At 40.3% G+C, this 17,011-nt stretch overlaps 1 protein-coding gene across 2 annotated transcripts in view; it reads left to right on the forward strand.

Annotated features, from left to right (window-relative positions):
* Positions 1 to 12,635, forward strand: part of LOC120724023 (gamma-aminobutyric acid receptor subunit alpha-2) — a 42,368-nt gene extending 29,733 nt beyond the window's left edge. For both annotated transcript variants that reach the window (XM_040015931.1, XM_040015930.1), the window contains exons 8-10: positions 7,926 to 8,078; positions 8,628 to 8,830; positions 11,587 to 12,635. In XM_040015931.1, coding sequence (XP_039871865.1) covers positions 7,926 to 8,078; positions 8,628 to 8,830; positions 11,587 to 11,895 — 665 coding nt within the window. In that variant the 3' untranslated portion in view covers positions 11,896 to 12,635. The remainder of the gene's footprint in view (positions 1 to 7,925; positions 8,079 to 8,627; positions 8,831 to 11,586) is intronic.
* Positions 12,636 to 17,011: the final 4,376 nt, after the last annotated feature.

A 17,011-nucleotide genomic window follows, 5' to 3' on the forward strand; every position in this document is an offset into this window, starting at 1 on the left:
ACTCATTTCTTACACTGAATTTTTTTTTTATTTACGCTGCACCCACAGTTTAATTATTTCTTTATTTCCTGTAATAACATCATTTGCTATCCCTTTATTCTAATGTACTTATCTAATTATAGGTAACTATAATTGCATCTTGTAATAAAAAAAATACTGAAATTCCATTCAGTTACAGGGGAATTACAGCCAGGGTCGTGGGCCAAATTATAAAATGTTATCAAAATGTTATCCTTGCCTGGAAAACCATTCAGGCTGACCAACATCATGACTGTATAGCATCAGTTGTTTGAATAGTATTTCTATACCATTTCCAAATAACACATATTCCTTCAGTTTCCTTTGTATAGCACGTTCCCAGAGACTGAGGTGTTCTCATCCATTTAGAAGGGAACATTGTTTCCTACACTTGTTTTGTGCTTCAGTGGGCAACAGTAGAGTGGCGCTGTCACTTGGTGTTCGCTCGCTTTGTGGTAGAGTATCACTTCCTGTTCCTGCTCAAACACAGTGGTGTTTCTGAGTAGCTTTTCTGCTTAGCAATTTAATTAAAATCTTTTGATACATTCCTTTTCATAGTATAATCTTCACGTGCTTCATCTGAAGCACCCTTTCTGTGTACTCATTACCTAATTTATAGCCAAAGTATTCACTCACTGTCTCTGTACTGTTTCGCTAGCTTAGCTTAGCTCGTAGCCGACTCGTTAGCACCATGGCTACTTCACCTGTCCCTCCTGCACTTTCCTGCTCATTGTGTCAGATGTTTAGTTACTCCTCGGCCTCCTTTAGCAGTAATGATATCTGTAACAAATGTAGCATATTTGTAGCTCTGGAGGCCAGGATTACTGAATTGGAGACTCGGCTTCGCACCCTTCATTCACCCATAGCTAGCCAGGCTCCTGCAGCTGGTGCAGCCGAAGATAGCGTAGGCCCCGCTAGCTGTTCCCCGGCAGACCCCAAGCAGCTGAGGAAAGAGGGCGGCTGGGTGACTGTGAGGAGGAAGCATAGTCTTAAACAGAAGCCCCAGGTACACCACCAACCTGTTCATGTGTCTAACCGTTTTTCCCCACTCGGCGACACACCCGCCGGGGGTCAAACTCTGGTACCGGTAATTGGTGATTCTGTTCTCAGACATGTGAAGCTAGAGACACCGGCAACCATAGTCAATTGTCTTCCAGGGGCCATAGCAGGCGACATTGAAGGAAATTTAAAACTGCTGGCTAAGGGTAAACGTAAATACAGTAAGATCATAATTCACGTCGGCAGTAATGACACCCGGTTACGCCAGTCGGAGGTCACTAAAATCAATATTGAATCGGTGTGCAACTTTGCCAAAACAATGTCGGACTCTGTAGTTTTCTCTGGTCCCCTCCCCAATTAGACATGTTTAGCCGCATGTTCTCCTTAAATTGCTGTCTGTCTGAGTGGTGTCCCAGAAACGATGTGGGCTTCATAGATAATTGGCAAACCTTCTGGAGGAAACCTGGTCTTGTTAGGAGAGACGACATCCATCCCACTTTGGATGGAGCAGCTCTCATTTCTAGAAATATGGACAAATTTATTAAACCCCCCAAAATATGACTATCCAGAGTTGGGACCAGGAAGCAGAGTTGCAGTCGTACACGCCTCTCTGCAGCTTCTCTCCTCCTGCTACCCCCCCAAAAACCCATCTCTATTGAGACTGTGTCAGCTCCCAAAAAGACAAACAAACTAAAAACCAGCAATAAACAACTTAAACATAAAAAATCACAAAGAAAGAACAATACAGTATCCACATCTGAACCAAAGAGTAAAACAGTGAAATGTGGATTATTAAATATTAGGTCTCTCTCCTCCAAGTCTCTGTTAGTACATGACTTAATAATTGATCAACAAATCGATTTACTCTGCCTTACAGAAACTTGGTTGCAGCAGGATGATTATGTTAGTTTAAATGAATCAACACCCCCGAGTCATTCTAACTACCAGAAACCTCGAAGCACAGGCCGAGGGGGCGGTGTGGCAGCAATTTTTCACACCAGTCTATAAATTAACGAAAGACCAAGACAGACTTTTAATTCATTTGAAAGCCTGATGCTTAGCCTTGTCCAAGCCAGCTGTAAAACTCAGAAACCAGTCTTACTTGTTATCATCTATTGTCCACCTGGGCCTTACAAAGAGTTTCTGTCTGATTTCTCAGAGTTTTTATCTGATTTAGTGCTCAGCTCAGATAAAATAATTATTGTGGGGGATTTTAACATCCATGTAGATGCTAAAAATGACAGCCTCAACATAACATTTCATCTGTTATTAGACTCAATTGGCTTCTCTCAAAATGTAAAAGAACCCACCCACCACTTTAATCACACTCTAGATCTTGTTTTAACATATGACATACAGTGGGGCAAAAAAGTATTTAGTCAGCCACCGATTGTGCAAGTTCCCCCACCTAAAATGATGACAGAGGTCAGTAATTTGCACCAGAGGTACACTTCAACTGTGAGAGACAGAATGTGAAAAAAAAAATCCATGAATCCACATGGTAGGATTTGTAAAGAATTTATTCGTAAATCAGGGTGGAAAATAAGTATTTGGTCAATAACAAAAATACAACTCAATACTTTGTAACATAACCTTTGTTGGCAATAACAGAGGTCAAACGTTTACTATAGGTCTTTACCAGGTTTGCACACACAGTAGCTGGTATTTTGGCCCATTCCTCCATGCAGATCTTCTCGAGAGCAGTGATGTTTTGGGGCTGTCGCCGAGCAACACGGACTTTCAACTCCCGCCACAGATTTTCTATGGGGTTGAGGTCTGGAGACTGGCTAGGCCACTCCAGGACTTTCAAATGCTTCTTACGGAGCCACTCCTTTGTTGCCCGGGCGGTGTGTTTTGGATCATTGTCATGTTGGAAGACCCAGCCTCGTTTCATCTTCAAAGTTCTCACTGATGGAAGGAGGTTTTGGCTCAAAATCTCACGATACATGGCCCCATTCATTCTGTCCTTAACACGGATCAGTCGTCCTGTCCCCTTGGCAGAAAAACAGCCCCATAGCATGATGTTTCCACCCCCTATGCTTCACAGTAGGTATGGTGTTCTTGGGATGCAACTCAGTATTCTTCTTCCTCCGAACACGACGAGTTGAGTTTATACCAAAAAGTTCTACTTTGGTTTCATCTGACCACATGACATTCTCCCAATCCTCTGCTGTATCATCCATGTGCTCTCTGGCAAACTTCAGACGGGCCTGGACATGCACTGGCTTCAGCAGCGGAACACGTCTGGCACTGCGGGATTTGATTCCCTGCCGTTGTAGTGTGTTACTGATGGTGACCTTTGTTACTTTGGTCCCAGCTCTCTGCAGGTCATTCACCAGGTCCCCCCGTGTGGTTCTGGGATCTTTGCTCACCGTTCTCATGATCATTTTGACCCCACGGGATGAGATCTTGCGTGGAGCCCCAGATCGAGGGAGATTATCAGTGGTCTTGTATGTCTTCCATTTTCTGATGATTGCTCCCACAGTTGATTTTTTCACACCAAGCTGCTTGCCTATTGTAGATTCACTCTTCCCAGTCTGGTGCAGGTCTACAATACTTTTCCTGGTGTCCTTCGAAAGCTCTTTGGTCTTGGCCATGGCGGAGTTTGGAGTCTGACTGTTTGAGGCTGTGGACAGGTGTCTTTTATACAGATGATGAGTTCAAACAGGTGCCATTCATACAGGTAACGAGTGGGGGACAGAAAAGCTTCTTACAGAAGACGTTACAGGTCTGTGAGAGCCAGAGATTTTCCTTGTTTGAGGTGACCAAATACTTATTTTCCACCCTAATTTACGAATGAATTCTTTACAAATCCTACCATGTGAATTCATGGATTTTTTTTTCACATTCTGTCTCTCACAGTTGAAGTGTACCTCTGGTGCAAATTACTGACCTCTGTCATCATTTTAAGTGGGGGAACTTGCACAATTGGTGGCTGACTAAATACTTTTTTGCCCCACTGTAGAAACTGAACATTTCACAGTGTTTCCTGAAAACCCTCTCCTGTCTGATCATTTCCTGATAACATTTACATTTACAATAATTGATTACACAGCAGTGGAGAGTAGACTTTATCAAAGTAGATGTCTTTCTGAAAGCGCTGTAACTAAGTTTAAGAATATAATCCACCCACTGTTATCATCTTCAATGACCTGTACCAACACAGAGCAGAGCAGCTATCTGAACGCTACCCCAACAGAGGTCGATTATCTTGTTAATAATTTTACCTCCTCACTACGTACGACTCTGGATACTGTAGCTCCTGTGAAAACTAAGGTCTCAAATCAGAAGTACCTGACTCCGTGGTATAATTCTCAAACACGTAGCCTAAAGCAGAAAACTCGTAAGCTGGAGAGGAAATGGCGTGTCACAAATTTAGAGGATCATCATTTAGCCTGGAGAAATAGTTTGCTGCCTTATAAGAAAGCCCTCCGCAAAGCCAGAACATCTTACTATTCGTCACTGATTGAAGAAAATAAGAACAACCCCAGGTTTCTTTTCAGCACTGTAGCCAGGCTGACAAAAAGTCAGAGCTCTACTGAGCCAACCATCCCTTTAACGTTAACTAGTAATGACTTCATGAACTTCTTCACAAATGAAATTTTTATCATTAGAGAAAAAATTACCAATAATCATCCCACAGATGTAATATTATCTACAGCTACTTTTAGTACCATCGATGTTAAGTTAGACTCTTTTTCTCCAATTGATCTTTCTGAGTTAACTTCAATAATTAATTCCTCCAAACCATCAACATGTCTTTTAGACCCCATTCCTACAAAACTGCTCAAAGATGTCCTGCCATTAATTAATTCTTCGATCTTAAATATGATCAACCTATCTCTAATAATCGGCTATGTACCACAGGCCTTCAAGGTGGCTGTAGTTAAACCTTTACTTAAAAAGCCATCTCTAGACCCAGCAGTCATAGCTAATTATAGGCCGATCTCCAACCTTCCTTTCATATCAAAAATCCTTGAAAGAGTAGTTGTCAAACAGCTAACAGATCATCTGCAGAGGAATGGCTTATTTGAAGAGTTTCAGTCAGGTTTCAGAGCTCATCATAGCACAGAAACAGCTTTAGTGAAAGTTACAAATGATCTTCTTATGGCCTCTGACAGTGGACTCATCTCTGTGCTTGTCCTGCTAGACCTTAGTGCAGCATTCGATACTGTTGACCATAATATCCTATTAGAGTGATTAGAACATGCTGTAGGTATTACAGGTACTGTGCTGCAGTGGTTTGTATCATATCTATCTAATAGACTCCAATTTGTGCATGTAAATGGAGAGTCCTCTTCACACACTGAGGTTAATTATGGAGTTCCACAGGGTTCAGTGCTAGGACCAATTCTATTTACATTATACATGCTTCCCCTAGGCAGCATCATTAGAAGACATAGCATACATTTTCACTGTTATGCAGATGACACGCAGCTCTATCTATCTATGAAGCCAGGTAACACACACCAATTAGTTAAACTGCAGGAATGTCTTAAAGACATAAAGACCTGGATGGCCGCTAACTTTCTGCTTCTTAATTCAGATAAAACTGAGGTTATTGTACTCGGCCCTGAAAATCTTAGAAATATGGTATCTAATCAGATTCTTACTCTGGATGGCATTACCTTGGCCTCCAGTAACACTGTGAGGAACCTTGGAGTCATTTTTGACCAGGACATGTCCTTCAACGCACATATTAAACAAATATGTAAGACTGCGTTCTTCCATTTGCGCAACATCTCTAAAATTAGAAATATCCTGTCTCAGAGTGACGCTGAAAAACTAGTTCATGCATTTATTACTTCCAGGCTGGACTACTGCAATTCATTATTATCAGGAAGTCCTAAAAACTCGCTGAAAAGCCTTCAGCTAATCCAAAATGCTGCAGCAAGAGTCCTGACAGGGACTAGAAAGAGAGAGCAGATTTCTCCTGTTTTGGCTTCCCTTCATTGGCTTCCTGTTAAATCCAGAATTGAATTCAAAATCCTGCTCCTCACATACAAGGTCTTAAATAATCAGGCCCCATCTTATCTTAATGACCTTGTAGTACCATATCACCCTATTAGAGCACTTCGCTCTCACACTGCAGGCTTACTTGTTGTTCCTAGAGTATTTAAAAGTAGAATGGGAGGGAGAGCCTTCAGTTTTCAGGCCCCTCTTCTGTGGAACCAGCTTCCAGTTTGGATTCAGGAGACAGACACTATCTCTACTTTCAAGATTAGGCTTAAAACTTTCCATTTTGCTAAAGCATATAGTTAGGGCTGGACCAGGTGACCCTGAATCCTCCCTTAGTTATGCAGCAATAGACGTAGGCTGCCGGGGATTCCCATGATGCATTGAGTTTTTCCTTTCCAGTCACCTTTCTCACTCAATGTGTTAATAGACCTCTCTGCATAAAATCATATCTGTTATTAATCTCTGTCTCTCTTCAACAGCATGTCTTTATCCCGTCTTCCTTCTTTCACCCCAACCGGTCGCAGCAGATGGCCCCGCCCCTCCCTGAGCCTGGCTCTGCCGGAGGTTTCTTCCTGTTAAAAGGGAGTTTTTCCTTCCCACTGTCGCCAAAGTGCTTGCTCATAGGGGGTCATATGATTGTTGGGTTTTTCTCTGTATTTATTATTGTACGATCTACTGTACAATATAAAGCGCCTTGAGGCGACTTTTGTTGTGATTTGGCGCTATATAAATAAAATTGAATTGAATTGAACATGACAGGATTACTATCTTCATGCTATAATTGTCTTCCCTCTAAGTGAAGCAATCCGAAGCTTTTCCAGAGAAGAGTCATCAGCATCCATATCCTTGCTTGTACATCCCCTTCCCCCATTCCACAACACAAGCACCGGACCGGCATGCAAATTAAATTACAGAAGATACAGTGCTCCATAGAGAGTACTGACAGTGCACTCGATTCCTCCAAATTCCTGTGCTAGCATGTATGCCTGTGTCAAAGACAGAATAAGTCTTCACGTAACTGCTAGAAACACAAGCAGCACATCTACAGTGCTATTAAAGAAAGAGAGGGAATATTACAAAAAAAAATCTTTGGGGATTATTCTGTGGAATTGACATCCCTTCTACCCCCTCCTTCCCACTGCTGAAGAAGACTTTCCTCTTGCCAAGTGGCAGCGTATATCAAGGCCTTCATTTCAAAATCATAGCAAATGAGCTATGTTTCTCTGTTCTGTTGCCATTGGTAACACATCTTTTTCTTCCCATGTCTAATCTTGGCTTCTCTTTGAGATATCTTCTGTTTGAAAAGACTGCCTGATACTGCAGCACTGGCACGGTTTCACCGCCTTGTCAGCTATTAGGCTTTGCTTGGTGGCCGGGAACTCTTACTGCCTACTTTTGCATGTGTTGATGGATTATTACTGTATATCCACTGTGCACTGCTGACAGTTAATCTATGTTTAATACTGCTTTGTTGTCTTAAAGCTTGAGATATAAATATAATATTTTAACAATGTGAATTACATAAATATACAGGCACAGGAAGGCGTGGGTTTGCACTTGCATAGCTAAATTGGAGTAAGAAGATATTGTTTCCAGTTGTGTGGGTTAAAACACTTGACACACTCATTCATCATGGCCCTCACTCCAGTTTTACTATTTTTACACTGATAGATATATAGATGAAAGAAAAGTGTTTTCATTATGAATAATAACCCAGTTACCAAAGTAATAGATGAAAGTCCCTTAACTTACCTTTCTTCCCCATTCTGATGATCAGCAAGTCATCTTGACTAAGTCTAGATGCCTAAATGCACCAAGCTGAATGAGGAGTTGAAACAATGTACTTAAAAAGTGGCCAGTAAGAGTATATGTTTGATGACAAGAAATCAGAGTGAATCAAGAAGCTGAATTCTTTGCATCATATAATTAAACCTGATTCTCGTCTGCAGGTGAATATACAGTGATGACGGCTGAATTCCATCTGAAGAGGAAGATTGGGTACTTTGTTATCCAGACTTACCTCCCATGCATCATGACAGTCATCCTTTCCCAAGTGTCTTTCTGGCTGAATAGAGAATCAGTGCCAGCTAGGACTGTGTTTGGTAAGCATATATGACATACATGATGATTGTTAGCACCAGTGTAATTTGAGCTGACTGTTGTAGATGCTGGATTTTATGCGTGTGCTGCAATGGCAGTAAGAGCTTCCCCTAGTTTTGTCAAAAATTAACACTGTAAGCTTGAAGGATGAATATAGGGAATTGTTGGAAGTTGATGGGAAATTCTCTGCAAAAGAAAATGGGATAAAGAGAAGGGGGTGGGGGCAGTTCTTACAGGCCCCACTGCTTTTAAATCCAGTTGGCTACGCTACTGCTTGACCTGACTGTAAGCCAAGTGAAAGTAATATTAGTGACTCATCACTGGTTAGCTCACAGAAAGAAATAAAAACACCAAATCTCCTGAGCTCCAGAAGAAATATTAAAAGTTATACGAAATAAGAAAAAATAAAATGATTTTCTTTTCATATGCCTCACTTTGTTCCCCTGCTTCATTAAAGTATTGTGTAGCAGAATGTGTATTACAGTAGAAAAAACCTTAATAAACATTGCCAGAGCTCATATTATTGGCTATCTGCTTGTGTGTGTTTCCAGGTGTAACTACTGTTCTCACAATGACAACTTTGAGTATCAGTGCAAGGAACTCCCTGCCTAAGGTCGCCTACGCCACTGCCATGGACTGGTTCATCGCCGTGTGCTACGCCTTCGTCTTCTCCGCGTTGATTGAATTTGCTACTGTCAATTACTTCACAAAGCGCGGCTGGGCTTGGGATGGAAAAAGCGTGGTGACTGACAAGGTAATGAAGAAGAAAGCGCATCCTCTGACAGGCTCCGCCTTCAAAGAGAATTCATTAGCATTGTACTGTATGCTGAAGGAGGCAGTGCTCAGAGAGCTCAGAGAGCTTTGAAGGCATTTGTTGGAAGCAAAGGGAAACAGCAGTAATGGCCTCTTTAACCTTCCAAGAGTGGAGCCAGAATGCTGCAGCTACTGAGAACTAATAATAAAATCACTCACTCTGAGGCTCAGCATATCGATAAAGAACATAAGTGCAATCAGGTGTTCATCCCCCCTGGCGCTAATAGGTGCCAAACTCAGCCTAGGAAAGGTGAATCCCATCAATGGTCAGATAATGTGTAATTCTTTTGACACGCTTTAATCACAGAGAGCCCTTTCACGTACACTTTGGTCCAACATGAAGCCCCCAGTCATTCCACAAAATCATTTTTTTTTTACCCTTTTATAGCATTTAGTCGAGCAAAACCATACATTCAAATTACAATCCCTATATCAACAGGGGGCAGAAAAGTTTTAAGAACATAAAGTGATAAGGGATTTAAATTTGTAAATGTCGGGATGTGACAAATGTGGCTTACCTCCACAGAAATAATAGGAATAGGCAAAAATAGCTGGTTAGTATTCTGAGCAGAGTGTCTGATTCTTTAAAATTCAGTCTGTCGAGTACAGGCTCTATTAGTCATGAGAAGATGGGTCTGTGTGTTTTCTTTTTCTTTCGGCTGCTTCCTTCAGGGTTCAGCAGATCATCTGCTTCCATCTCACTCTATCCCTCACATCCTCTGTCCATCCACTGTCACACCAACCCTCTGCTTGCTCTCCATGAACTTCTTCCTTGCAGCCTGAGCTGTTGTGCTCATTTCTCATCGTGTCCATGCTGGTCACTCCCAGGATCTTCAATATCTTCAACTCTGTCACCTGCATTTTGGCCCCCATCTTTTTGTCAGTGCCACTGTCTTCAAACCATACATTAGGGCAGTCCTCACTACAATTCCCCAGAGGTTTAATGTGCAACACCTTCGACCTTTGGGCAACCATTTTTGATTGTGTGGGTCATCTGGTGAGAGGCAATCTGTCTCCAGCCAATCACCATCTGATTCAGACTGACTGCAGTCACTCTCAGACAGATTGGTGGAGGTTTGTAAGTAATTGCTGTCTAATTTATAATTGCAGACAGATTGACAAAATGTTGCAATCAATCTGAGTTGGTCTGCACCAATTAGCAAAACTCATCTGCAATGCCTTTCTTTGTATCTGTTACCATCTACATATATAGAAATTCACATTAAACTGAAATTCACATCAGCTACTTACTTTTAGAGTCCAAGAGTCCAAATAACTAATGAATGTAAGTAGTTAATGTTAATTTTTTATCACAGATTGCATGTAACTGCCAACTTGAACCCCGAAAGTCGCAAACTAATAGCAGACTGACTCCATCTTATTGCTGTCTTGATGTGCCAAAGTGTCTTTTAAGATGGGAACTGAGTGTGAGTGGTTGCGGGCCTGGTCCCCATCTTTGAAATAGCCATTTCAAAGCCAAGAGGCTCACAAAATCATAGTACACGGCCACAGTAATTTTGCTTGTGCCGCTGACTCCAACCATTGTTTTCCCTAGGGCAGGGGTCGGCAATCTTCAACATCTAAAGAGCCATTTTAGCCCCTCCTACCAAACAGGAGAAAAAGACCCACACACGTGGACGGACAGATAGATGCCAGATGTAATATTAGGAGGTTTTTTTTCCATAAAGTTTCATTTATTTTTTGCAGCAGCCACAGTGAGGTGCCGACCCCTGCCTAGGGTGACAGTGACATAAAGTACCATTAATCCACTCGTCTCATTTAACTACATAGTGACTTGCCCTTCAGCAGAGCGCTTAACCCTCAAACTACCACAGAAAAGTCTTAATCTGTCTAAGAGTACAAATTCTGATAAACATGTTGTACGACATTACATTATATCAGGGGTAGAAGGAAAATCAAGAAATAAAATTTAGGTATAAACATAAATTTAAAAATAAATGTCTGGATAAACATCCAGACTTTTTTTTTTTTTTTTAGGAAATGAAAGCAAATCTTGCATAAAATCATTTCAACGTAATGAGAAAACAAAAACAGAGAGGACGTGTTCTGGTCAGTGAGAAAGCACAAAATCTCAACAGAAATGATACCTTCATGCAAACAACGAGAAAGATAAAAAGCACTTGATTGTCTTAGCTAAACAATTAATTACCACAGGAGTGGTAATTAAAGTTGCTGGCTCATATAAGTGCAGGCTCATCTTATATAGCATGACGGGTAGCATAAAAAGACAACAAAAGGAATTTTTTCTGGAGCTGCTCAATGAAGCAATGAACCATCATTTCCTTTAACCTGAAAGGGAGAATGCAGATTATCAGAGGGCTAGGTTTGAAGAAAAGTCATTAAAATGCAGTGAAAGAAATCTTTCATCATTCATTTGAAATTGCAACTGTAATGTAATTTTCCTGTCTCCTCATAAAGTTTTAATTTTCACCATGAGGTGGGATATAAGATGGGTGATGGAAGACAGTATTTAGACCTCCTGTTCATGGATAAGTCTGCCACAAACTGAACATCCCTGGATAAAATAAAAGTGGTCTTCATTCTGACTTTGCAAAATGTGCTCGATCCATTACCGGGGTCTTTCCGCTCTCTTCATGTAAATGCATTTTGAAATTCAGGGGCAGATGGTGACAGGTAAAGCTGCCTTTCCAGGTAATCCTTTTGGTCTCTCAACAGAAGAAAGAGAGAGCCTCCATCGTCAAGAAGAATAACGCCTACGCTGTAGCAGTAGCCAACTACGCGCCTAACGTGACCAAGGATTCCAGCACTCTTCCCACCATCGCCAAAGGCGGAGCGACGGACCCAAACAAGCCCAAAGCGGATGGCAAGGCCCAAGAAAGCAAGAAGACCTTCAACAGTGTCAGCAAAATTGACAGGTTGTCACGGATTTTGTTTCCTGTTCTCTTTGGCATCTTCAACCTCGTCTATTGGGCAACCTACTTAAACAAAGAACCCGTTATACCAAATATGGTCCCCTCTGTTTAAGAGACCAGTTTTGATAGCTTCTTGTCTGGGGTCTAAGTAATGAATCAAATACCTCCAGCAACTATGTACACAAACCTTTGCAGAGTGAAGCCCTGGACTGCAGTGTGACCCTCTATCTTCGCCTGTTTTCTACACTGTCTGCAGCACTTTTAAGAGCCCGGCTTTTTGTAAATGTGTATGTATATTTATATTTATGGTTTCATGGTGACATATATTGTACGATGACTCTAATTAGAGTGCATATTTCTTTCAAAGTATGTTTCCAGTTTCAGTACGTGGCTGCTGTACATACAGATCCAATGAAGAGTAAACACATAATCACTAAGAATCACGTTTGATTTCGGATCACTTCTCAGTGTGTTGAATTCTGCTGTAATGCCCACTTTCTTGATATAACAGTATATATTTTTGTCTCGAGTGAAAGGGACTGACTATCGTTTGATTTCTTTCTTCATATAAGAGTCTTTCAACTCTTTTTCTTTATTTCCAAGCCAATGCAAAAACACACTTGTATAGTACTGTTACAGTTTAAAGCTTGTTTTATTATCTTTGACTACAGGTATGGGGCTTCAATAAAAAAAAGAAAGAAAGAAAAAATCTCCAAAATTACCGAAACACTCTCAGATCCTGAAAGGCTGTGAAAAGAAAAAGATATGAAATGAGAATGTGTGGTTCTGCCAGCTCGATGTACCATTTGGGATTACAGGACAATATCGCCAAAGAAACAAACGATACACTATAAAAAAAAAAGACATATTTCCCAAAGGTTGTGCATGTGTAATATTTGTGTAAAAAATAGGAAAACTTCAGAACTAGCTATACCCCAGAAAAAATAATTTATGTACAACAACAGCAGATAAACGGATTAGTTTTAGATCTCCAAAGGGGAACAGAAGAATTCAAGATTACCCATAAAAATAATTTTCTCTGGCCATCAGGGTGCGCAGATGACCCCACAAAAAATAAAACAGAGCGGACAGAAGTGTTGCTTTAAGTGGTATTTATGCTTCTGTGTTAAATATACGCTGTTGTTATGTTGTAACAGCAAACTCTTTATGAACTTGCGCCTGATGTGGACCTACCTAGAACTGCTATTACGTGTTGAGTTAATGCAGCCTGCTACAACTATTCTTGGCCTTCTTTTCGACTCTAATCGGCTCAAGAATGTCTAACTAGTGTTCTGGCAGCAAAATTGCAGAGTAACTCAGGCACCCTGCCACAAGTGCAAATGCTGGCAATGACAAACATGTGAATTGTACTTCTGCGTCAGATCCGCAAGGAACATTGGAGAAATCCAGAGTTTCCACAAAAGTTTTGCAAGATCCTGAGAAACACTTTTCCCTGCATTTATCGTACTTCCATTAGTACCCGTGAAGCTGTCCAGAACACTGCAGGTGGTTGCTAATGAATGTAACCAAGGCCACCAGGTCAGGGTACGCCTTGCCACGAGTGTTTTCCCTTACAGTAAGAACTCTCTTCAGATGTCTCTCTCTTAAATAAAGCTCTGATTTAATGACATCACAGTTTAGCCCAAACTCAAAATAAAACTCTATAAATCTCTCCCGTGGGTGTGTGTCTTCCGTCGCTATGGTTGTTTTCAAGAACTCCATACTGGCCTGGAAGTGCGTGGATGTAAATCAAAAACTTCTTCTGGATTTCGCAAAGCTTTTGTGGGATGTCGCAAAAGTACATCTTCATTTGAACCTGCCCCCCTCCCCCCAATGTCCCTTGTGAGGCTCCGTAACATTGTAAGTTACGCCATATTTGGAACCCCATTTTAACCCTACACGGCAATCCATGTATGTAACTACACATCAGGTTGCTGCATAACGCAATGACTTGACTGGCATGGAAGGTATATAGAATAGGGATAAAAGCAGTTTCCGGTTACTACGGAAGTTAGGACGTCGATTTCCCGCGGAAGTCTAAATCATGCTTTAGTTGTAGGCTCTGCAGAGATTCAACACAGAAGTATAAATCTATAATGCTAGCAAACACTTTGCGTATTTACACACCAGCAGAAACTAAACAACATGAACATTCATTTTTTAAAATGTAAGTTGGATGTTTACTCACCTTTTTGTTCTATTTTAGTCTCTTCTGAGTCCTTCCATTAAATATATATATATGAGATGTCAGTTATAGGCAGGAGACTGTTTCACAGAAACACCAACAAGCTAATACCAGAGTATTTATTCACGCCTTTATTACTTTACTTTTAGTTTAGTACATCTATTTATAATCAGGGGTAAAATCTGAATAATTTCATGGGTTTATTGCTCTTGTATAATACAAATGCTCATGTAACTCAGTCTTTAAAGTTAGGGAAGTATCTTGGTGGTGGTTAAAATCCTGCAAAAATGTCCTTTGATCTGTGAACAGTAAGAGGATGCTGGACTCCAAGAATGAGAAAAATGTATTGTTAAACCTGTTTTGCTCATGATTACTGTATATTGTGTGAGAAAAGTCATGTTCAGCCCCATATCAGCAGTCATACATGATACTCTAAGGTGTAAGTTTTTTCATGACGTGATATACTTTTTCTTCACATGGGTATTTTAACTTAATTTCTCTTGATTTGTTTGTTGAAACAAACTTTGCATGGAGACAAAATCTATGATTTCTATGATTTATTTTCATTATGTCCTTGGCTATAATTCATATTTCTCCAACATCCTGACAGAGTCTTAAACATTCCAGATAAAGGGATTGTTCACCAGGCGGATGCTTGATTCAGTGCACTTTTTAATAAAACATTATTTCAGTTCTTTATATCTGGTTTTTGTCCTGACTTTGGAGACAAGAACATAAATGAAGAGAATGAACTGCGTAGCTGCTTATTTTTCTTTTTAACTGTAAAGAGTTTAGTGAAGAAAGACACTGAAGATGGCTACTTTTGTTAGTCCTTTAAGTTCCAACTTTTAAGTCTACTGATGTACAAATGTTCAATTTATTTTTGTGCTGTTATATAAGTTCTGGGTACTTTTAATCACTGTGTTGGTGAGTTTTAAACTTGCTATTTAAAGAGCTAAAATTAACAGTGGATTGTAAAACGCCTTCACAAGTTTCAAACCACCATATATAGTTAATTCCTGAGCCTGCACAGTCATGTTAAAGTTTTCACAGGACTCTATTCAGTACTGCAAAAAGCTAAGTATACTGCTTCCATAGGATTTAAGATGGTAAGTAGCAGCCAGGTGCTGCTAATTGAATGCACAATGAACAATCTTCTTTAGAAAAACAAAAGTGGAGATGCTTGGCTGTAATGCACAGCACCACAATTAGCAAAAATGTTGATGTATATTGAGTTGACTATGAAGCCATCTGGCTCACAGCAGGGGCTTTGCCCAAATAAGGTCATACAACATGCAAATGATCCCAAGCAACATCATCTGAGTGAAACCCAGTGGTGGGACCTTTAGAGAAACTCAATGAACTAAAGCAGCATTGAGAAAAAGAATGGGCCAAAATTCTGCATAGAAAACGCTACTTTTTAAAGACTATTTTTACATTGTGGCCATTAAAGTTGTGATCTTTCGGGATCAGTAATGATGTTTATCCAATCTTTAAGTGATGACGTAAGAGCCCTGCTTCCGGGTCCAAACTACTCTGCGTTTAATATGGCTGTTGTGTTTTTAACATGTTTTAATGTTTTGTATCTTGTTCTATTTAATCTCAACAAGCCCCTAAAAACAGTCAGTGATCACTGTCAGCCTCTGTTGGTTTTTATTGCTGCTGTTCATTTTAAAGCTCAGTTTTTAAAACCTTACAATGTAACTACAGCCCAGCCCATGCAGCAGTATATTAATGACTAACCTCGTATTGTGGATGGATTATCTCAGTTGTTCTCCTGACTGAAGTTTGTTCCGTTTACAGCATGGTTGTCCCTAACCACTGGGAACCCTTAAGTTAGCGTTCATCCTCCAGCTTCAATGTTTGTATTATGCTAACCATAGCCGCATAGCATCATTATATACCAGCTAGCCCAACTAAAGTAAAACTTCAAACATGACTACTGTTTAGTTTTCTGTCTTCATTTATGTCTGAAGTGATAGCAGAGCTGTACATTTTAATTTTTTCAGAAATCTCTCAGTCAGAACATGCTATATTATGTTTAGTTGGAAACTAGCGAGCTAACTTCCTGCTAACTTCTAACTCTGTTAAATTTAATAAATTCTGTTTTCATGGATGCCCGGATTTTAAACTTAATTGTTATGCCTGGCAGAGCAGCCACACTGATCATTTTATTAAAGATGAAAGAATTTAGACAGTTTGTAACTGTGTGTTGCGCCAGTGTTCGTTTGACTTTGGGACCTGAAGCAGAGTTTGGACCCAGAAACAGCTAATGACGTCAGACTTAAAGACTGGATTAGGAGATGACGGTGGAGTTATTAGCTAACATTAACTGGCTTGGTTAGCATGGTGCATCCAAAGAATGTATGGGTGGATCACACAGACACAAAAACCTGCTATTGGTGGTATATCACCCAAAAAAACTCAACCCACTAGAATTTCCCTCATCAAAACTGGAAGACAGACCTCTTGATGTTCTATTAGTACAATGAGCCGTACAACAATCAAACAAATTATGTCAGATAATTGCATTAAAGTGCTCTAAATGGCAGACACCACAAATATGGTTCAAAGATCCAGTTCACTGAATCAGTTCAGAGTGAATTTGCTGAGGTTACACCTAAGAGACAGCTGCCTGTAACCCACCTGGCAGCCAGAGCATTCCTGCGCATTATAATCCACTTCAATGCTTAATATAATTTAAACAAGTGAAGGGAAGCAGGAAATTAAATTATAGACCAGAGACTAAAACTCACCAGGTTTTCTGTAGCAGGTTATAAACATGTTTATTTCTGCTGTTACAGGGCTTCCTAACATCTAGTCTAATGGGACTGACTCAGCCTCAGGTTCTCATTCAAAGAACTAGTTTTCTTGCCACATTGGCTCCATCTCCGAGGTCACCGTTTTTCATGCTTTCATAAGGAAACAATGTATTTTACAAAGTGTTTATTTCATATTTCAGACCTAGTAGAAAGTCAGATTCTGTCTTTCTATATCTTTTCAGTGAAGCTAGTTAACATGTCAGCATCGGGAATTGCTATAT

This window comes from Simochromis diagramma, unplaced genomic scaffold (genome assembly GCF_900408965.1).
Source record: "Simochromis diagramma unplaced genomic scaffold, fSimDia1.1 OVJJ01000685.1, whole genome shotgun sequence".
NCBI classification, from domain to species: domain Eukaryota; kingdom Metazoa; phylum Chordata; class Actinopteri; order Cichliformes; family Cichlidae; genus Simochromis; species Simochromis diagramma.